Source organism: Rattus norvegicus, chromosome 17 (assembly GCF_036323735.1).
Source record: "Rattus norvegicus strain BN/NHsdMcwi chromosome 17, GRCr8, whole genome shotgun sequence".
NCBI lineage: Eukaryota > Metazoa > Chordata > Mammalia > Rodentia > Muridae > Rattus > Rattus norvegicus.
The window spans coordinates 37,252,865-37,278,513 of NC_086035.1; the positions used below are offsets into that span (position 1 = coordinate 37,252,865).

Below are 25,649 nucleotides of genomic sequence, written 5' to 3' on the forward strand. Positions count from 1 at the left end.
GAAAATCAAAAGGATTTTACATGTCTAATACTGTGGTATTTCTAATTTTTTTTTTCGGAGTTGGGGACTGAACCCAGGGCCTTGTGCTTGCTAGGCAAGCGCTCTACCACTGAGCTAAATCCCCAACCCAAATCCCCAACCCCTACTGTGGTATTTCTGTTTCAATTTAAATGCCACTTTTGTGGCTTCATACAATGGCATTTTAAATCTCCTTACAAGGTTTCACAAATATGCAACACGTTGCCTGACTTCAGGGACTCTTTGTAACCTGTGACAAACTTAAAGAGTACTGTTGTTCTTCTATCTCCCATTCCTACAAAACTAGTATCCCTTGTACAGTGCTGCCAAGTTTTCTAGCAAGGTTGGCTCCTGTACACCACTTGAATGATTAAAGAGTTAATGACCCCAAAACCTAAGCTGAGAAGGAATTTTGATAGCTACTGGCACATATAAGTTACAAGGCTCCAAGAACTTTCTAATGAAGTCTAAAGTAATGGTGTGGCCTGCTAAGCTAAGGACATGCTGATACCATCTACAGACTGCTAAGATCCAGGAGCTTCTGACAAGGGACCTCAGTAGATGTCAAGATCACATATACTAGAAGAATTACCCTACTTTTGAGTAGGATACCCACCCCTCTTGTTAAAGTCACAACAACCTCCATTGGTAATTATAACTTTTAGACTAGAGAAAAGAGTTGCAGATAGAATTTTCTATGACAAGAAATTCCATTGACCACAAAACACAAGGTCCCTGTGCTACAGGCCCACTGTCCTTATTCCTGTGGAGAGTTTGTCACACTTCATTGTTCTGATTAAAGGTCAGTCAGCTCCTGTTGAAGGTCCATATATTCTTACTTTTGTTTCCCTATTGCATTGATTAGTCCCATTCTAACAATCACAGTCTCCAAGGTGATGTTAGATCATCCAAGTTGAGGGAGAATAGTAAGGAAAAACAACTAAATATTATCTAGGTCTAAGTATAGTTATTCTTTAACACACTTCATTGTAAGCAAAGTTTCTCTAAGGAAGAAGCAGTTAAATGAGGCACTCAGACCATTTTATTATTTATTATTACTTATTAGTTGGTTTGTTGTTGTTGTATTTAATGTTCTCATCCTGAGTTCTACTAAAGTTGTACTTGTTTGTGACAGTGAACACTGGACCTCGAACAGTTTTCTTAAACAACTCTAAGGGTTACATGAATAAAGACTGTGAAAAGATAAGATCTAATGGCTTACAACTTGGAAAACATTTAGAAGGAAAAGAAACATAGCAGTTATGAATCTGAAAACAGATACCAGGCCTGGTTGAGAAATGTAGCATGCAAAACCACAAGTTTTCTGAAGAATCCCAAGATCATGGTACTTCCTAGGAGTTATTCAACAGTGAAGCCTTGTAAAATGAAATATTGTTAGTGTATTAGATAAAGCTAAGTTAAATATTGGAGATAGAAATATAAATAAATAAATTATCCAATTAAAAAAGAGTAAATTGGACTGGATGTGTAATGAAGTAGACGACCTCAGAATACTGACTCACTTTCATTGTGTCCATGTCACTCTGCTCTGTACTAGTGAGAAATATTAATAAAGACATATTCGGTCCAAGTTAAGGTAAATACCAAAATGAGGCATATTTTGACTTTTTCACTATTAGTATGATTATAGTTATAATCAAATATGTTCTATTAGGTTTTTCTTTTTGAACTTAGGTGATATCTATTAGCTTGCCTGAATATCTGTGACAGTAGATGTTCTTGGCTCCTAAAAGGAAGGCTTTTGATATTTTTTGGTAAAGTCAAAGTGATATCTTTATTAAAATGACCTTCAAGACATCTCTTTTTGAATGGCAAATCATCACTACTATGCGCCTAATCTAGAAAAGCAATTCAAAATGTTGCTTGGGTGTTGTCAAATACTTATGAGCATAATGCTCAATATGGATGACTTGTCTGAGGCTCTGAGTCCCAATGGTAAAAATCAATGAAATATATAAAACTTTCATCCAAGTTTCATTGAAAACTTCAAAATATATAAAATCCTGAAGGCAAAAAAGGGTCCAAGACATAGCTATTTATTTAAAGCAAGAAATTGCCATCAATCTTTATGAGGAAGAGATAGCTGTGACTACTCACAGTATAATTTGTTTTACTTTCAACATAAAAATTAGATGAACCATATACAGAGAACTGTATCAGTGAACCTAAGAATAAGGTAAACCATGAACTTAGAACTATGTTAATACTTCCGTTAGCTGGCCTCCTTGAACCCTGAGGGATAAATAATGGAAGTTAATACTTCCGTTTTCCCCTGCCAGTGTGTAACCTTAGGGCTGCTGTGCTAGAATATATAAGAAGTAGAGTGTGAGGACATAGAAAGCTTCCAACTCTAGTGAAGCATATTCCCAGAGTCAAGAGCTAAGCCTGGGTAAGACTCTGCAGAGATGCCCCCTTCTTTGATTCAATCTTGCTCCTGTAAGTAACTGTTTACCAAATTTCTTCCATATAGCTCAGGTACTGAATGATATTCCAGAGGTTCTGTACAGTTTGCTTTTCTGGTGTTATCCTTTCCTTATCAGGAATGAAGGACACTGATTAATAACTAGCCAGGAGAAGTAAAGCCCAGTGGATCTGAGAAATATTTTCTATTCATTATTCTAAGAGCAATTGCCAGGACATTTATGAATCTTTGTTCCTTACAGAGTAATAATCTTAGGCTAGAGTCATGTAGCAATGTCTAGAGAAATTTTGCATTTTCTTAGGTGACTGAAGTAGAGAATATGAAAATTACTAACAAGTATGAGAAATTAGGATGTTTTTGCATAACCTTAAATAGTCAGGAGATACCAATAATATGGAATGATCTATATCAAAACGTCAAAATTTGAGAAGTGGACATAAGATACGTCTGCTTATGGGAGATTTTTCAATGTTGGTATTTAGCCTTCCCCATGAAACAATTAAAAAAAGGTAAGGAACATCAATTATATTTATGTCATCCCTTTTATTAAGACAGTTTGATAATATTACAAAGACTCCTACTACTGGTAGGATTACTGTAAACAGTAAGTTCAGAGAGAAAAGCATTACAAACTTTGGGGAAAACTCTTGAATAGGAATATTATCAGGAGCAAGTGGATTCATCATACAGAATTCTTTTTCTGAGAGGATTCTGTTCTTCCTAAGGATTGAAAAGCAGGCAGTCATGTGCTTGTTCTTAGCAGGTAACAAGGCAGGGTAAAAGGTGTTGTGCTATTTTTGGAAACATACTTTGTCTCCATGGATTATAAGACAAAGTCTTGCAGTGAGTGACAGCTGAAAGTCTATGTGCTCAAGACATTAACTATCTAAGAAAAAAATGGAAATTATTCCACTCATTCACATATTTAGGAAATCCCAAATGTTTGGAAATTTCAGAATCATATCTGACAGAAATCCAAAGATATGAGAAGTCACCAACTATGCAAAAATAGTCAAACTATGCATTTGTTCAAATTAATTGTTTTGTTGTAGTTTACAGTGAAAGATGCTATTACTTCCATAGCTTTATAGGGCCAGATCATACAGAGGAGGACAATGGGCAGGGATATTATTACGATTGAAAAACCTCAAATGAATATCTATCATTGTACATAGATCCTTTTTTTTATATAGCAGGGGCTCTCCTGATGCTGTTAATGGCAAATCTCTTCCTGTGGGAGAAGGTATCCTCTGCACCCATAAATGCCAGCGAGACTACCCTCAATGACTTGAAGGACTTGTTTGATAATGCAACTGTAATTTCTGGAAAGATGGCTGAGCTTGGTTTTGCCATGCGCAAAGAATTTGTAAGTCCCTCATAATCTCATGGCTCTTTCCTAAAAAGGAACTTTCCAGTTACACTACAATTTAATGGAAAGTGTCATGCAACAAGATTTTAATATCTCTTTCAAACATAAAAGAAGGTAGATGGTACTCAAAAGTGGAAAAGGGAGAATGAGGCAGTTACATGACATCTCAAAAATATATGAAACCATTCAATAATTTTAATTATTTGCCTCGATGTAACTATTCTAAGAACACACTCATAAAGACCTAAAAGATTTCACTGGTAAAGAACTGTGACTTTCTTATCTTGTTTCAAGCAGGTCAGTCTCTATAGCATCTTTGCTTAACACACTTCAGATATCATAAAGGAAAAACATATTATGAGGAATTGAATGGAATGAATACCACTAATGTAAACTTGTAAAATATCGAGATGGGGAGTAGATATATTGCCTTCTTGGAAACATCTCCAATTAGATGTTTAAAGATTTCTAGTACACGAATTTATTCAATGGGAGGACTAAATTAGACATAGAAACAGTCTGGATGTTATCTGTTTCAAGGTCAATCAAGGAGAAAAATAGACAAGGCTTCGATAACAGAAGTATCTAAAAATGTTTCTCTGAATTTAAAATAAAATATATTTATGCTGTTTACTGAAATGTTTTATTTTATTCCTTCATTCTTTTTTAGTTCAGCAATTCATTCTCTTCAGACATATTCACTAATATTGTAAGTACCTCTCTGATTTCTGTCTTCTCTCTCCAAAGTATCCATGTTAATTGTTGCCTTGTGCCTTGCATAAGAAAGCAGCAAGAACCAATCCAAATAAAACACTTCCTCGGGTGAAAGAAACTTTAGCCTTTAGCTTGAAAGTAGGACTGCTTCTGAGAATAGGGTTTGCAAAGAATAAATGAGTATTCAAGTTTTTATCAAATTTATGTTTTATTTTTAAACAACTATTCTTATGGTATAAAAGCAAGAATTTTGCTAAGAAAAGAATTCTTATTATAAAATCAAAAATGTAAATATTAGTCTCTTTTTGTTTTGAATTTCATTATTGCTTAGCATCCCCTAAAATGACTGCCTTTTATGTCTATTGTTATTAAAATTAAGATAATTTCATACAGGATTTGTGATAGAATTTAAATGGTATAAGTATATATATTCACTGGAAATAGAAAGAAAGTAAATGGTTTTATAATGCCAAGTTAAAGGAAAAATAAATTTGAAATAATAGCAAACAAGAAATTGATAAATAATCATACATATTTACTACAGCTTTAGTTTCAAATCACACTTAAGGATGAAATATGAAAAATGCTATGCTTTTTCTTTTGTCATGTTTAAGGGTTCTCTTCAATTTATTATAAATTTTTAGATTAGTGACAAAACAAGGGAATAGTTAATATTAAAAGAGGATAATAGTTTAGAAAGTTAGGTGATAGGTCAAATGAGGTTACTGACTTAAACTGAATATTAGATAAAATGTATTCTGTTAAGCTTAGATTTCATGCAGTGCTTATTTATAAAAATTACAGGTCTATTAACAGAATTAGTACTCTGTACTCATGTTCTTTTTCTATCAATCCCCAATGTTCATTTAACTAAAATTTCTTTTTGAACATTTTTAGATATTAGATCTGCACAAGAGTAAGGAGAATATAATCAAGGCTTTCAACAGCTGCCATACTGTTCCTATCAATTTTCCTGAAACTACTGAGGATATCCGAATGACCTCGGTGGGTCCTCTTCATTTCTCCTAAAAGGCTGAAGTCCACTGTCTTTGCCATGCTTGCAGGTTCTTATGACACTGAGAGGCGTGTAGTAATCAGAACAGTAGGAACTATAAGGAGGAGTGCACAGTGAAATAAAAATCATGGTGTACACTTGAAAAATTATAAAGGAAACCAAATACTAAATAATCTATAGCAGATCATTATAAACTGTTCACTGAAAAGATTGTATTTTACCAATGTCTTCACACTGAGAATTGACTTATTATTCTGTAAGTAACTTTGAACTGAAGTTCAGACCTATTTTTAAAGCACATTCATGTATAAGCCTAGGACAGAAAGACCCAGTTTTCTTTTAAATCAATTAATAATGTCTCCACCATATTACATTGTCATTTGTGAATAACCAGCAAGCTAACTCTTCTTGGATCCCAACCATCTCCTGGTTTTTCATTTGATACTGACCTGCCTCCCAAATCACATGCATTTATAATTCTTCTATATATTACCTGGAAGTGTGTGGACAAGGGAATCCTATAAATACTGTCTACTGTTTCTCACAAGAATATCATTACTTCAGTTGTGATGAGATGTCCTATACATTACAGCAACTCTACCTAGATCTTTTTTATAATCTCTCCTTTTTAAGCTATGCCCAGAAATTACACTCAAATAGATTACTTAAGTATCATTTAAAAGTAATAAAGTGGAAGTAGAAGAAGATGGAGACCTCATTTTTCTGGAGATTTACTCTATTGTAGAAATGTCAGAAAGTAGTTTGAGAGTGCTTCAGTTAATCCTCCCCAAATGCAGCTCAGACTAGGACGTGGATATATTGAAATGTTTTGTGTGCCTTGTGTCATCAACCATCCTAGTGATAATAAAATTCGGAGCCTCATCTGACTCAAGCTCACAGTCTTACTCATATGCTCCTGGAGCCCTGCATTGTCATCACTTCCACATGGTGCTTTCCTTCATTCTCATAGTTCTCTTAAAGTATCCACTGAATCCTGCTTTGCTCATTGTTCTCCTGAGCACTAGATTAGTTAAAAGACAGCAACAAAGCAAACATTTTCAAATCAGTCATGTGGTAAATATACAATTCTGACCTATTCTGAAGGATACAATTTCAATTGTGCTTTTTACACAAATGATGAGCTCCAATATCCTTCAGATATGCTTGTTCGCAATGTTCTGTTTTGTTAGAGGTAAGGGGACAGGGTGTGTTGTTAGCTGAGAAACCATGTTTATAAATGACAGGTTGTCTTTAAGGTACTTTTCTATTAATATCCCAAACTTCATAATGAGTTCTTTTCATAATTTTGTCAGCATTATTTTCACTGGTGTCATAAATATTAGTTAAAGGATTTACACTTAAAACTGGTGATATCTGGCCTTATGATTCAAGACTAGTAGGCAGCCCCTCAGGCCCAAGAAAGCTCCTGGACAAGCAAAACAGTCAAATATATAATGCCTTAGAAAAAAGGCAGATGACAGATTTCAGACAGAAAACAGAACATGCTCAAGGATATAGTTCCCTATAAATTGTATATATAAACTGTTTCGTTTTGTAAACTACAGGTGAATAGTTTAACTTTTACATTGCTACATCATTTTCAACTCCAGAAAATGATATTTCTCCATTAGAATAGCAAGTAGCTCTATTTGTTCATGTTTTTTGATTAAAAGCCACATGTAACTAATGCTCTATATTTTCCTTGTCTTAATATGGTTGCTCAATAACTGTTACACAGTTTGAAGAGTTTTTGAAAATGATTCTTCAGACACTGCTGGCCTGGAAAGACCCTCTGCAACATCTAGTGACAGAACTCAGTGCTTTGCCAGGATGCCCTTATAGTATCCTATCAAAGGCCAAAGCCATTGAGGCTAAAAACAAAGACCTTCTAGAGTACATCAAAAGAATAATATCCATGGTGAGTAATTTTTTTGACCCTCTGATTTTATGGATGACATGACTTCTGTAGGGAATGATAATTTTGAAACACTTCACTTACAAGATCAAAATCTAGGTACTTTAACTTGTATTAAGCCTCTTCATTACAAGATACACACACACACACACACACACACACACACACACACACAGACACACACACAACAAGTCCTCAAGTTATCTGGAAAGCCCCTTTTCCTGGGGTGAGTGAAATACCCACAAATAACTCATTTGATATTTCACCTTCCTTTATTTGATATTTATATCTACATTTTAAATGCTATCCCTTTTCCTGGTCTCCACTCCAGAAACCAGCTATCCCCTCCAGCTCCCACTGCTTCTATGAGGGTGCTCCTTCCCATCTCCCCACTCTGGCATTTCCCTACACTGGGTCATCAAGCCTTGACAGGACCAAGGGCCTCTCCACCCATTGATGCCTGACAAGACCATCCTCTGCTACATATGTGGATGGAGCCATAGGTACATCCATGTGTAATCTTGGGATGGTGGTTTAGTCCCAGGGAGCTCTGAGTGGTCTGGTTGGTTGACATTGTTATTCTTATGGATTGGCAAATCCGTCGAGCCTGATATAGCTATCTACTGAGAGGCTCTTCCATAACCTGACAAACACAGAGGCAGATGCTCACAGTTAACCATTGAAATGAGAACAGAGTCATTATGTGATATTCTTATATCAATGATCTGCTTCCTACATGAAAGAACTGCCTTCAGTTTTTCCATTGTCCATTGGACAAACAGATGGGTATGCTCAAATCATAATATGTGATTGCCTATTATCTAATTGCAAGTGAGGTACTTTATTTCTCATCAAATTACCCTAATATTATATATATATATATATATATATATATATAAAATGCTTCTAGATGATGTGAAGACATAGAGTGTCCTATGACAGAAACAGAAATCCATGCCTGTGACAAAAATTTCACATTTATAACAGTTGCTTAAATGTAATTTAAAATTTATAAGGGCATAGGGCATAGGTCTAATGCATACAAATACTAATAATAAGTGTCATATCTGGTCAATAGGTTAATCCTGCAATCAAAGAAAATGAAGATTACCCAATCTGGTCAGATTTGGACTCTCTGCAGGCAGCTGATAAAGAAATTCAATTTTTTGCTCTTTATATGTTTTCCTTCTGCTTACGTTCTGACCTAGAATCACTAGATTTTCTAGTCAATTTCCTAAAATGTCTGCTTCTTTATAATGATAATGTCTGCTACTCAGGATTTTGAAAAATTGCATGATCTATCTTGGAAACTTCTACTTTTATGGCCTTTGAATATATGATTAAATCTTATGTGTCTATAAATAAAAGGAGACATCAGATATGTCAAGGATGGAAAGAAAATTGGTTGGTATTTTATTCTATTAGTAATAAATATATCAATAACATAAAAATCTTCCTATCCAAACCCCAGATGTTCAACTGGCAAAGGATATAATTCATAGCGCACTTTAGAACTACACAAAGTTAATGTGGATAAAGTTACAAAAATCAATGAAAGAGATTACTATTAAAAGTACAATATTTCTATTACAGATTTGGAAATATTGGGATATGTTAAGAGAGTTGGCCATGCCTATAAGGCAACTTTCACAGTAAAATGCCAGAAAAATAAAAGTACCATGCTACTGAATTATGACTAATTGTTAAGAAAGTTTTACATTTAAGTGATGAGTGTGTATGAATAAAGTGGTATAAACGTAAAAGAACTCTCTACTTCTCATCTTATTTTCAGCTGTTGCTTTCTGAATTCTTGTCTTCATAGTAATACTATAGGTATATTTAATCTAGTCTCTTCAGTTTCTGTCTATTAAGTCACATTTGGTCTAGTTACAACCCCTCATGTTCATATCACTTAATATATTGCACCAGTCTCCTGTGGATTAAGTCAAACTGCAGGAAAGGCTGTTTTCATCCATTTCTACTAAAGTTGTCTTCTTCCTACTTCTCTCTATCTGATCTTCGATTTTACAAGGATGAAATATAGAAGTAAGGAAAGGGATAAGTTCATCCATTGCCAACTTCTGTGATGAAATCCAAGACTAATTGCAGAGTTCTTCTATTTTTTCTTTTACTGAAAATAAGTTTTTTCTCATCAAATATATTATGAATACATATTATCCACACATCTCTACTCTTTCCAGTTTCCAGTTCCAACCTCTGCCCCCCAATTCCCTCCCTTCTGGATCTAGTCTCTTTCTGTCTCTGATTAGAAAACAAACAGGAATTCTAAGGTATAATGATAATATAATATAATTAATAAAATAAGATAAAACAAAAAATTAACACGCCATAATTGGATAAAATAAGCAAACAATAGGAAAAAAGCCTAACAGCAGTTACACAAATCAGAGGCCTACTTGAGTGTGTCTTCACTCAAACGAGATATTGGTTGGCTACTCCCATAAGCTTTGTTCTATCATTGTCCTTTCAGAGAGGACATCATTATAGAGCAAAGAGCTGTTTGCTAGCTTAGTGTTTCTGTTTCTATTTTGGTAGCATGCAGAGTACCTTCCTGTACCAAAGATGCTAGAACATAGAGATGAAGGGTCTATATAGTCACCAATTCAACTTCTTCCTGCTGAACTAGTTGTGCAGGCATTATCTTCAGCATGGGACTTTGCTGTCTGCTTGTAGAGAACAAACTATAGTTTTGGCAAAAGGCATGGAACCTCTTTGGACAACAGGTTAATTAGATATAACCTAATATCAGAACTGCAATCCTACAAGGCCTTCATTTTATTTACTTGGTCTTCTCATTGGTCTTCTCATCCTGAATGTATGCTACTAAAGAAAAGTAGCTCAAAGTGTAGTTTTGATAAACAGATACAAAAATCTTAAAATCAGGGTCCTGTCCAACAATAGAATGGCAAATGGCATAAGATCACTGTTGACCTCTTGCTGGATGGAGTCCGTACAAATTTTATTCTTTTCATGTAGGTTCAGAACAGATAAGAAAATAAGGAATAGGGTGTCATTCTTCCCTTAAAATTCGTGAGTAAATTTATCTAGAAACACTTCTTGAGATCCACAAACACAGACATGTCTTAGACCTCTTTCATTGCTAATTTAATCACAGTGCAAAACTATGCCAATTAATATTCCAATTACTCAGTCTGTAGAATTGTGATTGTTTGTGGGGAATTCACCTTGCCAGCTGCTTTTCAGCAACCAATGATACTGGCTCACCTCACTGTCACCTCTCTGTTAAGAAAAGTAGATTGCCATGCTATATTTCCAGTGAGTGTCAGAAATATGCAAACATCTATGGACAATGAAAGATAGTCCAGTCAGCAACTTCAATTGGCCAAAATTCGCTAGAAAATACATTTCAGAAAGAAGATAAAAGCCATTCCTGCTTTCGTATTCAATTTAAGGATTTCAATTTAACATGGCTGTGGAATAAGAGCAGTAGAACCGAGGCAGAAATAAAGGAGACCTAGAAAATGATTGATATGTTATAGTGGGAAATTAAACTGCCTGACCACTAAATATAGAAACAGAAAATGTAAAAATAGCCTTTCAGTAGTTTAGGTGAACTTGTTAGGGATATATAAACATATAAATTATTGTACTGATAAGAGGGTAACATTTACTGCTAAAAGAAGTCACAGACAAAACCCCGTAAATGACAAGTGAACCTACAGTTTCACCAAACTTTTTGGAATATGATGGCTTGGGGTGAAGTTTTGAAGATTTCATGGGATACTGATTGGTCAAAATGCAAAGAGAGCATACATACCAACTCATTTACACTCATTCTATAACATACATATATCTAATGTCCAGGGAGAGAAACTTGGTTTTCTTATAAGGCATTAGCAGGCAGTCAATGGGTATTTTTTAACCAGGTGGTAAAATGGGTTCTACTTCAGGGTGATAATGTGTGTAGCATTACAATTGGTAATATATGAATTTTAAGTTTTCTTTTAACCTACTATATCAAGACAAAGGTAAGCACATCATACTTCAATAAAGGAATGTCTCTAGAACTTGAAGATATAAGTGTTTGGTGTGAAGGGTTATGAGAATGTGGCGTTGCTAGTAAAAGAAGAAGGAAGATGCTCAAAGAACTACTGAAATATAGTGCTCACACTGACAGCAATTCAGCAAAGGCTCACCAATGAGGAGTAAGCCACAGGACATAGAAGCCATCGAAGTATCGGATGGCCTCATGAACAAGATACTGAACAGAAGAAAGTATCTGAGACTTTGGAGAATGAAAATACACGAAAATAGTCATGATTAGAAAACAGAACAGAGGATGAGGATATATAACTGTCTGTCTAATTGTACTTGAAGTTAGTATTTTTTGTGTATGTTCTTCACTTTGCAACAAAAATTACTAAAAATGTTCCAGTTTAAACAAATCCTACAAATGATACTACTGAGCAGGTATGGTGCCACAAGAGTGTCTACTGCTCAGCAATGATCAGTTATATATTACTTACGTTTTCAATGAGTCTAAACTAGGTAAGGTAACCATCTGTTTCCTCACAACCATTTTCCAGTTCTCTAGGAGTTTTATGATCCAGTTTGGATCTGGGGTATCACTCAAATCTTATGTTTTAAAGCCTTGATCTTCAGGTTTTATACCTCTACTGAGGTGATGAGAAATTTACAAGATGTTTGAAGCAAGTTCCTTCTTTGGTGTGTGCTCCTGAAAGTATTTCCATCCTAGGATGAATTTGACTTGAGCTTGTATAGGTCATTTGCATGTTCTCCCAGTTTCTGAATACACATGCCTTGTGTTTGGAAAATACTGTTTCTCTGTTTCTTTCAAACAAATCCACTACCCTTGGGTTTGAAACACTTTATTTGTCTTTTCCTATGAGGATCTCTGAGCATTGGGGGAGGGGATGAAATAAAGATGCCCTATTTAAGGCACGGTATTAAGAAAGTTCCTGTTCCCTGGACATTGACAAGTTGTAAGTAATCAGCCTTTTGAAATTATCAATAGTAAATCTTCTGAGAAATTTTAATCTGATTGTCGTAAAAGAAGCATAAGTGGTAAGACAACATGAAACTTCTTAAAGCTCCCAAGTTATCAAATAATGAATTCAATGACAGTACAATAGAGATGCTTTAGTCACATGAGTAAAAAATACTATACTGTAAATTGGGCTTGTAACTTGCTAAATAAAGTATTTAAGAAGGAATTAATGACGCGAAAAATCAAAATGAGAGTCACAGAGAAAAGATATTTTCAAAGTTTGATATGGCTTCAAAAGACCATTTGTAGTGCATATTTAAAAAGGTTTTTATTTATAAGTATTTATTAAGTATTTTAATAGGTAGAGGGCAGCTCACTAAAATATTATAGCCAATTGAACATTGCTTCATGGCAATTTTGAAATTCTTCAGAGCCAATGAGCAAGATATCACTGGTATAGATTGGTATAGAGACAGAGACAGAGATAGAGATAGTAATGCAAAGTGGATTAGTGTCAGTGATAAGGAGCACTTTTGTCTGCCAAACATATACAGTACACACTTTACACTACCCTTCATTAAGCTTGTAGTCATTGAGCTACTGGGATATGGTGTATGTTTTTTGGTCCTTTGAGAAGATAACTCTTAATTATAAGTTGTGGCTATGACATAAGTCAGGAGGCAGGTGTACACAGGGACCCATGAAGTATGGTAATATTCTTTGTGTTTATAAGTAGGTGTCCAATACCTCAGTCATTCTTAGCCAGAAAAAAAAAAACTATGAATCTTCTTCACTAAGACCACTCAGCAGATTTGTTCATGCCTTTCAAGGTGATAAACACTAATGATTTCATTTGTATAAATTATTTTTTAGTATGATAACTAAACAACTAACAAAAATCTTTGGAGAGGAAAGGTTTATTGAGGCTTAAATATCAAGGGGCACAGTTCATCATGCAAGAAAGGTAGCATGGGTTGCCACACTGCTTCCACAATCAGGAAAAAGTGATGTGAATACTGTGACTTTATTTCTTTGGGATGTATCATAGTCCCCAAATGTGTGGTGCTGTTCTAATTATTGTCTACCACATTTTAGAGATCATTTTGATTGTCTACATATGTTGAGAGAATAGATGGTAGCTTGACTCAAAAGTGTTGGCAAAGAACAGGTGTTATTATTTAGAGCTCAATAAAACGACACTCAACAGGGGTTGGGGATTTATCTCAGTGGTAGAGCGCTTGCCTAGCAAGCTCAAGGCCCTGGGTTCGGTCTCCATCTCCAAAAAATAGAAAAGTAAAAAAAAAAAAAAAACAAAAAAAAAAACAAAAAAAAACCCAAAAAACAAAAAAACGACACTCAACAAGTGTGAACTGACCTTGATGTTCTGCATATAAGTGGTTGTTTAAAAGTTACTAAGTTATTACTAAAATAATGAAAATCACTGTTGCTTATTTCAGTTGTTTTCCCTAAATAAAAAATGTTGAAGATGATGACTGGGAATCACTTCTCTAGGCTTCTAAAATACAGTGACATTATCATTGAGGCATTTGGCTTCTTGGAGTTCCTTTCAGTGAGCAAATAAATGGATAATTTGAGAATTCACATGCTCAACTTAGTCAGGGGTCAGTAGGAAACAGGTCCTTCCTCATGAACCTTACTGGCTGCCTTTTCAGAACACTTCTTAATTCTCATGGTCTTCAGATTGCTCTTTGGTCAATGCCTTTTCTTTGATAGCATTGTATACTGACAGTTGCTAAGATTGGATGAATATGTCTACCTTCTATCCTCTCATTTCTTCTAGATAAATATGTTTAGCCTACAATTCATACCCAAAGGCAAAGTTCTCTAATTTTGGTGTATAATCTGACCTCAGAAGGAAAGCATTTTTAACACATGTGTCTTAGTAACATGAGCTATCTGGTATCTGTAGCAGGATATTTCCCAATATAGAAAATGTTACCCCATTTTTATCATCTCAACTATGCTTCTAATTCCATCAATTGCTGCTCAGTGGTCCAAGAGTACTAGGGGTTAGTAAGTACCACATTATTTCTTCATATCTGCAACAGACCATAACTTGAATGTCTTCCTCCAGTCACTGACTCATTCTTCACTTAAATCTTAGAGGCTTCCTCTGAGTCATTCAATAGTGATGCCTAAGTGGTCACGAATATAATGCAGGCTATCAACAATGTATTTGATATATACAATATTTAACCTAAGAAACTATGTAATTATATGCCCCCTGTTATTACTACATTATTAAAAGAAATCTCATTAGTACTAAGGGGAAAAATCTTATAATGTAGTCTGACTGTGATAGTTCCACATGTCACTAATGTACTTATGCAGTCCACGCAAAGGAAAATACCAAATAAGCCAGACAGATATGCTCATCCAAGAGTTATATAACTGTTATATAACTGTTATAGGTGCAGCTAAACAAGGGAATTAGATTTAGGTGTAGTTTCATAAGGAGAACCTATGTTTATTTCTGTAATGTGTCTGATAATATACGATTAGGGATGTGTTGGATCCATCAGGAGGACCTTGGTGTTTTATTACATTAATGCCAGTTACTCATCTAAAAAAAATCCCTTAAAAGAAAATCTATTTGCACTCTATATTACTATTGTTTCATGCCAAATGTACACAAATAGACACTTATATTATGCCAAATATACTGGCTAAAACTTACAAAGTTTCAGTTTCTCAATAGGTGAACTTTGCTGCAGCCTGTGTTCCAATGTTCAGATAAATCAAAACTAAAATCCCCAAATGTGAAAAGCATTTGTCCTTCCATATAAGAGCCAGTGAACAGTTCAGAAGTGATGTGAATACATTGAAATCTGAAAAAGAGGTTAACTAGACCCCTAGACATGGCCCTGAAATTGCCTAAATAGTGCTTATGTAGCTGTTTTCATCATCATGGTTCTGAACCTTAAGGAGAAAGAATCATATAATCCTTATCTAGATTTCAGAGCTTACTTCCCCCTGTACCCAGGAGGGATGTGGACTTAGGAACGGTGTCCTGGACTATATAAAAGATAGGACTGAGATGAATCAGTTTTCCTGGGTCATTAAACAAGCTGTGCTGAAACTTTACAGGGATGTTGCTGCTTTCAACCCAACCATGCTTCTGTAAGTAATTCTTCCCTTAAGTTATTCTAAGTGAGCTTAAACATTGCATTCTTTTACAACACTTGTTACACTTCCATGTCATCTCTGTTCTGTCCAAGTGAATGAATATTTGTTTCTTCTTTAACCAATACAAATAAATCCAGATAGAGCCTAGACATACTTTCTAATCATTGTTTTAAATAGCAAATATAGCACAATTTTTTGGATTAGGGATCTTAAAGGACAGTCTTCTTTCCTTGCAGATAGGTGGAAATGTTTAGTGGTGTTTTGGATTTTCTTAATTGACTTAATGTTAAAAGATGATTATTGCCAGCATCTAATTGTTATGTTTACACAAAACTCACACATACAAGGGAGTTCAAGAATATGGGATGATATATCTTCCAATGTTAAAATGCTTACATGTTTTCATTTAACTGGGATAACATTATTAGAATCTATTTGTTGAATTTCCAACAACATTTGAAGGAGAAAGTAATATTTTTCTGGTTTTTATATCTCTATGAGCTGGTTAACTGGAATGGACTTAATCATAGTGCCAATTATGGTTACATAATAAACAAAGCTAGCAGATAGATTTGTACATTGTTGACAATATAACTCAAGTAGCCTTTAAAATATGGATATATACTATTATTTGCTTTCATTTTGATAAGATTTCTAAGTAAAAGAAATCAGTAACAAGCAGGTATGTATGAGACAGGGTATCACTACATAAGTGACTGGTCTGGAATTCACTATGCAAAACAGTTTGACTTCAAAGTCACTGGGATCTACCTGCCTTTGTTTCCAAAATACTGAGATTTGAAGTGTGCTCCACTATATGATGCCTTGTTCATATAGCGTATTTTAGGAAGTGAAAAGTGAAAATCATTCATTGTCTTATTCTAATCTTCAACTTCAAGTCCTTCAGATGATAAATATTAGAATATACAATTTTGGGAAAAATATGGACTTTTGTAAATTTACTTTCAACAATAAGAATTATCTAAAAATATTTACTTTTTGCATGTGAAATGTTGAAGTTCTTATTGTCTGCTACATAGTTTCTGTTTCAATTATTTTGAGTATTTGAATCTAGATATTTTTGTTGAGTAATATTTACTAGTTCTCTAAATTTCTCTTGCACATTTCTGATTGGATTTATGTAAGGTTCTGTGGAATAAGTGTTTTCAGAGGAGTGCCACTAAAGATAAATATATATTTTACTTTGAAATATATATTCTGGATCAGTTTGTTGGGGGTGTAAATTATTGGTATGTTAGACTTCTGTGTTTTTCCACATTAAAAAAAGCGGTGTTGAAACTATTCGGATTATTGTATGAAAGCTGATTTAAAGGAGGGTGATTTACAAAGTAAGAGAAGCTGATACAATCAATATTACTAAGGATTCTTTGATCAAGTTACCAAAAGGAAAATCACTTAATCTTTGAAGTGTTCTCATTTATCAATACAGTTTGATGATATGACATAGGATGAACCTAGCCATTATGTTCTTGTAAGTCCCATAAAAACTTGTGGCAAATGTCAGTGCATGGAATTATTATAGTGATTTAGCAAAGGCAGCCTACAGGATGTTTTCATGATTAAATTCTCTTCAAACTCAATACTAGGCAATAAACAGTAATACATTTATTCTTCTATTCATAAAAATGAAGCAAACATAGGAACTTTGGTATTACCATAATGCAAATATTGCCCACTATATACACACAATATTTGAGAGAATAAACAGTGAAAATCATCATAAACTTCTAAGACAAATTTTCTACAAATGGTAACTCTAAAACATTACACTCAGTCTAAATTAATTAGGATATGTTTGAATGTTTTTGATATCAGTCTGAATATATGGGAAATATGGTAGGCACAATGGAGAGACAAAGTCCTCTTAATAATGAGGCAGAAATACCATTAATATCCTCAGATAAGTAGATCTTAGCCTCTTATTCCTATATAGCAGGGGCACTCCTGTAGATACTAGTATCAAATTTGCTTCTGTGTGAGAACATTGTCTCTTTGCCTGTGAATATTTGTGGAACTGGACATGGTGAAGAGTACCTCAAGGATCTGTTTAATCATGCCATCATGCTATCTTTTGACATCAGTAAACTCAATAGAGAGATGCTCAACATATTTGGTTTTGCTTACCAAAGGGTTCATTCCAAAATAAATATTCCCATCAATAATTATATTCCACCACATTTACAACTGTTTCAAGCCACATTTCTAATTAAATATCTACCACAGGTTTTTGAAACATTAGTAACTGAAAAACGGAATATCAAGTATAGGGTCGTTTTATGGAAGCTTACGGATTGCAAATGGATGCCCACTCTCCCCATATTGATTCAATATAGTTCTTGGGGTGCTAGCTAGAACACTAAGACAACAAAAAGATATAAAAGGGATACGAATTGTTAAAGAAGAAATAAAGGAATCACTGTTTGCAGATGACAAAATAGTCTATATAGGTGACTCTAAAAATTCTACCAGAGAACTTCATCTGATAAAAAACTTCAGCAAAGTGGCCAGATATAAAATGAAAAAAAATACTCTTCCTTTATGCAAATCATAAACAGGCTGAGAAAGAAATTAAGGAAACAACTTCCACAGATAATATAAAATATCTTGAAGTGACTCTGACCAAACAAATGAAAGGTCTTAAATCACTCAATAAAGAAACTGTAGAAGATCTCAGAAAATGGAGAGATCTCTCATGCTCATGGATTGGCAGAATTAAGATTATAAAAATGGCCACCCTACCAAAGGCAATCTACAGATTCTATACAATCCCCATCAAAATCCCAACACATTTTTTCAAAGACAGGGAAATTGAAAGTCTCAAATTCATTTGGAAATGCAAAATACTCAGAATAGCAAAAACAATTCTAAACAATAAAAAATTACTGAAGAAATCACCATCCCTGTCCTCAAGCTCTACTATAGAGCAACAGTGATAAAGACTGCATGGTATTGGTACAGAGACAGACAAGTTGATTAATGGAATAGAATTGAAGACACAGAAATAAAACCACATACTTTTGGACACTTCATCTTTGACAAAGAGGCCAAAATTATACAGCAGAAAAAAAGAAAGCATCTTCACTAAATGGTGCTGGTTTAATTGGATGCCTGTATGTAGAAAAATGAAAATAGACCAATATTTGTCACCATGCACAAAGCTCAAGTCCAAGTGGCTCCAGGACTTCAACAAAAAACAAAAAAAAAAAAAAACCAGATACATTGAATCTAATAGAAGAGAAAGTGAGAAAGTACCTTGAACTCCTTGGCACTGGGGGTGTGGGGGTGGATTTCCAAAACAGAACTCGAATGGCTCATGCTCTAAGATCAAGAATTGATAAATGGACCTCATGAAATTGGAAAGCTTCTGTTATGCAAACTACATAATCAATAAGACAAATCAGTATCCTGCAGATTGGGAAAAACATCATCACTAACTCCATATCCAATAGAGGGCTAATAACCAAAACATATAAAGAACACAAGAAGCTAACCACCAAAAACCCAAACAACCCAATCAAAAAAATGTGGTATAGAACTAAACTAAAAATTCACAACAGTGGAATTTCAAATTGCTGAGAAGCACCTAAAAGAAATGTTCAAAGTCCTTAGTGATTAGAGAAATGCAAATCAAACGACTCTGAGATTCCAACTTATACCAGTTAGAATGGCTAAGGTCAAAACCTCAGGTGACAACAAATGTTGGCAAGGATATGGAGAAAAAGGAACATACCTCCGTTGCTGGTGGGATTGTAAAGTGTTGCAACCACTCTGGAAATCCACCTGGAGGTTCCTCAGAAAACTAGAAAGAGACATTCCTAAAGACCCAGAAATACTACTCTAGGGAGTATACCCAAAAGATGGTCTACCAAACTACAGGGACACATGTTCCACTATGTTCATAGCAGCCTTATTTGTGATAACCGGAAGTAGTAAACAACCCAGATGTCCTATAACAGAAGAATGGATACAGAAAATGAGGTACATTTACACAATGGAATGCTACTCAGCTATTAAGAACAAGGACCCCCTGAGTTTTGCAGGCAAATGGATCGAACTAAAAAATATCGTCCTGAGTGAGGTTACTCAGATCCAAAAGGACATGCCCATATGTTCTCACTAATAAGTGTATATCAGCCAAAAATTGAGCAGAATACCCAAGATAGAGTCCACAGAACTCAAGAAGTTCAACAAGCTGAAGGGCCCAAGTGGGAATGCCCTAGTCCTACTTAGGAGGGAGAAGAAAACAACCATGAGGGAAAAGGAAGGCAGGGACAGGGGAGGGAAAGGGACAGGGCTGGAGGGAGAAGCGAAAATGAACTGGTATTGGGTGGGGGAAAAGTACCCAAGCCCTGAGTGTCAGCATAAAGAATGGTAACAGGCAACCTCAGGAGGTAGGAGGTTAGGAGGACCCTCTAGAATGTACCAGAGACCTGGGAAGGGAGAGATTCTCAGGACTCAAAGGAAGGAGGGAGGGCCCTAGATGAAATCCTACAATGGGTAGAGGGAACTTATTAAACCCACCTCCAGCAGAAAGACAGGGCATAAAGTGAGGGATGAGGCTGCTATCCCACAGTCAAAGCTCTGATCCATAATTCTTCCTGCCTTAAAGAAATGCAGGGATGGGAATGGAGAAGAGCCTGAGGAAAAGAAGGTTCAGAGACAGGCCCATTTCAAGAGGAGGCCCCAAGACTTAACACCATTACTGATGCTATGACGCATTCACAAAAAGGAACCTCTCTTGACTGCCCTCAAGAAGACACGATAAGCAGCTGAGTCAGATGCAGATATGTGTACCCAATCACTGAACAGAATCTGCCAACCCCTCTGGTTGAATTTGGGGAAAGTTGGAGGAAGCTGAGGAAGAGGACAACCCTGTAGGAGGACGCAGCCTCAATTAACCTGAACCCCCGAGATCTTTCAGACACTGGATCACCAACCAGGCAGCATACACCTGCTGTGACGAGGCCTCCAACAACTTATACAGCAGAGGACTCCTGGATCTGGGTTCAGTTAGAGAAGATGCACCTTACCCTCAAGAGACTGAAGGCCCCAGGAAGTTTAGAGGTCTGGTGAGGTGGGCGGGGTGGAGACATCCTTGTGGAGACACGGGTGGGAGTGGAATGTGAAACTGTCGGGGGGGGGGTGGACCGGGAGGGGAATAAAGTCTGGAGTATAAAAATAATTATACTTGTTCATATTGCCTTTTTATTCACGATTTTCTCATTTCACTTTCTTGATTCACAGTCTTTCAAATCCTTAACATTCCTGATAATCCATTAACATTTATACAGTGATTACCAGTTTTTCAATAATATTTATTTTAATGATATATTAAGTAAAGATAATATTTAAGTGGTTATATATAAAATAATGTGTAACAATTAACCATGCTTTTAATTTTTCATGTCTTTTTATTTTCTGAAAATGGCCAGTTTGTTTTGCTTATGTTGGTCAAATTTGACAAAATTCCAGTCAAGCTTCATTATATATATATATATATATATATATATATATATATATATTTAATTTACTGGGAACAGGAAGAAAATGTGTAATTCTACATTGCATGTATATATTTGGACCAGCAGGAAGAAAAAGTTTAATAAATATACCTGCAAGTTTAACATAGCATTAGACTCAACTTCTAGAAAGAAGATTTTTAAAACACATTGTGTTTTTCACCTTGTCTATTTCTAGAGTTTTCTACCATTATATATAAAAAAAATTCGAAGCAGCGACAGAACAGAAATAGTAAGTAGGAAGAGAAGGACAGATTAGAATGTTAGATAAAAAAATCAAATGAGATTACTACTTGAAAGCAAAAATTTTTTAATGTTTTTCACTCTTAAATATTTTTCATGCAGGGTTTGTTTGTAAAAATATTATATACATTAAACGAATTAATGTTCTGGCCACACATTTATTTCTTCAATTTCCAAGTTCTAACTAGCTCCATTTCTTTTTAATACTTCCAGGTGTTAGAGTTGCACAGGATAAGAGAACATGTCTGAGATGTTCAATAGTTGCCAGCTCCTTCCCACCAACACTCTGAAAATTATAGAGGAAGCCCGAAAATTATCAGTGAGTCCACAAAATTTTGTCTAAAGAGCAGTAGCAGAGTATTGGCTTTGCTATGCCGTAGCTTCTTGAAACACCAATAGGTGTGGTCATCACAAGAGCATAAACAAGGAGTAAAGAGTGGACTGTGAAATACAAATCGTGATATACTCTTGAAAATGCATGAAAAATCAAACAAATATTATTGTGGCATATCTCTATAAACTGACCCTTAAAAGGACCCTATTTCTCCAATGTTTCATCAGTGATGATTGATCTATTTTTCTGTAGGTACTTTGAGTGCATTAGAACATCACTATATAAATATTACATTCATGTGTATAACAAAGATTCATAAACACAATCATCTTCATCATATATCATAGGTCATCGGCACATGTTTCATTACTGACTACTATGATAATTCTTCTTGAATCCCAAGAACCAGACTTTCCTGGTTCTACATCTGCTTCTTACTTATGCATTAATCTTTCCATGTGTTTACATTTCTTTTTCTCTGTCTTACCTGAAAGCACCTGAACAAAGGGTTCCATAAATACTATGTAATGTTCCTCAGAAGCAAATCATGTCCTCAGTGATGAGAAATTCTACATGTCACAGAGATTGTATTTCAAAATTGGTATGATCTTTTATTTTGATTTCCCTAGTATAAACATATTCTCACATGAATTGATTTGGATGCCATTTGAAAATAATAAGAATATCACTGTTTGCAGATGATATGATAGTGTATTTAAGTGATCCCAAAAGTTCCACCAGAGAACTACTAAAGCTGATAAACAACTTCAGCAAAGTGGCTGGGTATAAAATTAACTCAAATAAATCAGTTGCCTTCCTCTATACAAAAGAGAAACAAGCCGAGAAAGAAATTAGGGAAACGACACCGTTCATAATAGACCCAAATAATATAAAGTACCTCGGTGTGACTTTAACCAAGCAAGTAAAAGATCTGTACAATAAGAACTACAAGACACTGAAGAAGGAAATTGAAGAAGACCTCAGAAGATGGAAAGATCTCCCATGCTCATGGATTGGCAGGATTAATATAGTAAAAATGGCCATTTTACCAAAAGCAATCTACAGATTCAATGCAATCCCCGTCAAAATACCAATCCAATTCTTCAAAGAGTTAGACAGAACAATTTGCAAATTCATCTGGAATAACAAAAAACCCAGGATAGCTAAAGCTATCCTCAACAATAAGAGGACTTCAGGGGGAATCACTATCCCTGAACTCAAGCAGTATTACAGAGCAATAGTGATAAAAACTGCATGGTATTGGTACAGAGACAGACAGATAGACCAATGGAATAGAATTGAAGACCCAGAAATGAACCCACACACCTATGGTCAGTTGATTTTTGACAAAGGAGCCAAAACCATCCAATGGAAAAAAGATAGCATTTTCAGCAAATGGTGCTGGTTCAACTGGAGGTCAACAGGTAGAAGAATGCAGATTGATCCATGCTTATCACCCTGTACAAAGCTTAAGTCCAAGTGGATCAAGGACCTCCACATCAAACCAGACACACTCAAACTAATAGAAGAAAAACTAGGGAAGCATCTGGAACACATGGGCACTGGAAAAAATTTCCTAAACTAAACACCAATGGCTTACGCTCTAAGATCAAGAATCGACAAATGGGATCTCATAAAACTGCAAAGCTTCTGTAAGGCAAAGGACACTGTGGTTAGGACAAAACGGCAACCAACAGATTGGGAAAAGATCTTTACCAATCCTACAACAGATAGAGGCCTTATATCCAAAATATACAAAGAACTCAAGAAGTTAGACCGCAGGGAAACAAATAACCCTATTAAAAAATGGGGTTCAGAGCTAAACAAAGAATTCACAGCTGAGGAATGCCGAATGGCTGAGAAACACCTAAAGAAATGTTCAACATCTTTAGTCATAAGGGAAATGCAAATCAAAACAACCCTGAGTTTTCACCTCACACTAGTGAGAATGGCTAAGATCAAAAACTCAGGGGACAACAGATGCTGGCGAGGATGTGGAGGAAGAGGAACACTCCTCCATTTTTGGTGGGATTGCAAACTGGTACAACCATTCTGGAAATCAGTCTGGAGAATCCTCAGAAAATTGGACATTGAACTGCCTGAGGATCCAGCTATACCTCTCTTGGGCATATACCCAAAAGATGCCCCAACATATAAAAAAGACACGTGCTCCACTATGTTCATTGCAGCCTTATTTATAATAGCCAGAAGCTGGAAAGAACCCAGATGCCGTTCAACAGAGGAATGGATACAGAGAATGTGGTACATCTACACAATGGAATATTACTCAGCTATCAAAAACAACAGCTTTAAGAAATTCGTAGGCAAATGGTTGGAACTGGAAAACATCATCCTGAGTGAGCTAACCCAATCACAGAAAGACATACATGGTATGCACTCATTGATAAGTGGCTATTAGCCCAAATGCTTGAATTACCCTAGATGCCTAGAGCAAATGAAACTCAAGACGGATGATCAAAATGTGAATGCTTCACTCCTTCTTTAAAAGGGGAACAAGAATACCCTTGGCAGGGAAGAGAGAGGCAAAGATTAAAACAGAGACTGAAGGAACACCCATTCAGAGTCTGCCCCACATGTGGCCCATACATATATAGCCACCCAATTAGACAAGATGGATGAAGCAAAGAAGTGCAGACCAACAGGAACCGGATGTAGATCGCTCCTGAGAGACAGAGCCAGAATACAGCAAATACAGAGGCGAATGCCAGCAGCAAACCACTGAACTGAGAATAGGACCCCCGTTGAAGGAATCAGAGAAAGAACTGGAAGAGCTTGAAGGGGCTCGAGACTCCATATGTACAACAATGCCAAGCAACCAGAGCTCCCAGGGAATAAGCCCCTACCCAAAGACTATACATGGACTGACCCTGGACTCTGACCTCATAGGTAGCAATGCATATCCTAGTAAGAGCACCAGTGGAAGGGGAATCCCTGGGTCCTGCTAAGACTGAACCCCCAGTGAACTAGACTGTTGGGGGGAGGGCGGCAATGGGGGGAGGGTTGGGAGGGGAACACCCATAAGGAAGGGGAGCGGGGAGGGGGATGTTTGCCCGGATACCGGGAAAGGGAATAACACTTGAAATGTATATAAGAAATACTCAAGTTAATAAAAAAAAGAAAATAATAAGAAAAATTGAAGGAAGAAATGAAAGAAAACAACGTAGAAGCCCACTTCATGTTTACACATTCCACAACAGTTTTTATTGTCATTGCTTCAATTAATCATCATAAAAGACAGCTGGCATGATGAAACAGGATTAGAGAACCTTCAAAGAATTTAGAATCCTAGCATGCTGTCAGAATGGATGCTTCAGGCAATGCAAGTATTTCCTCTGAATCATATCACAATACTTTCAGTAGCCAATTTGGCACTGCTACTTAAATTGTTCCTATCTCACACATCTTCTGTATCTTTTTATTGTAATGTCCATTGAATTCCTCTCTATGGTGCATATCACCACTCACTAAAGTAACCAAGATACATAGTAAGCATTTTAAATTTAGAAATGTGTTCCATGCATGAACATGGTAGAGATTAAACACTGGAGTCTCAAGGTTCCATCATAATTTCCATTGATGCTGTTATTAAATACAAAGCAATGCCATGGTTTTTCCCCAGAACTCATCATTTAAGTATCACTTACTTAGACGGAATGGGCAGGGAAGCATAGAGACTCAAGGAAGCAAGTTTATTAATATCAGAGTTTCTTAAAAATATTTACATTGATATCTTTAAAATAGCCTTAAATCACACTCATGATTTCAATTAATATGCTTTACTTGTTTTATAAATCTAGTTGAGATTTTTGGTTAATATCTAATTATCAGGGAGTGCATACCATGTGTGTGCATTGTGTGTGTGTGTGTGTGTGTGTGTGTGTGTGTGTGTGATTGGATAAC

At 35.6% G+C, this 25,649-nt stretch overlaps 1 protein-coding gene across 4 annotated transcripts in view; it reads left to right on the top strand.

The window, feature by feature from the left end:
• Positions 1-8,870, top strand: part of Prl7d1 (prolactin family 7, subfamily D, member 1) — a 70,582-nt gene extending 61,712 nt beyond the window's left edge. For 2 of the 4 annotated variants that reach the window (XM_039096115.2, XM_039096117.2), the window contains exons 2-6: positions 3,655-3,827; positions 4,501-4,539; positions 5,442-5,549; positions 7,298-7,477; positions 8,553-8,870. In XM_039096115.2, the coding sequence (XP_038952043.1) occupies positions 3,669-3,827; positions 4,501-4,539; positions 5,442-5,549; positions 7,298-7,477; positions 8,553-8,759 (693 nt within the window). In that variant the 5' untranslated portion in view covers positions 3,655-3,668 and the 3' untranslated portion in view covers positions 8,760-8,870. Of the gene's footprint in view, positions 1-2,398; positions 2,476-3,654; positions 3,828-4,500; positions 4,540-5,441; positions 5,550-7,297; positions 7,478-8,552 lie in introns of those variants that run through there. The other 2 variants (NM_053364.2, XM_039096116.2) reach the window with 2 other exon arrangements.
• Positions 8,871-25,649: the final 16,779 nt, after the last annotated feature.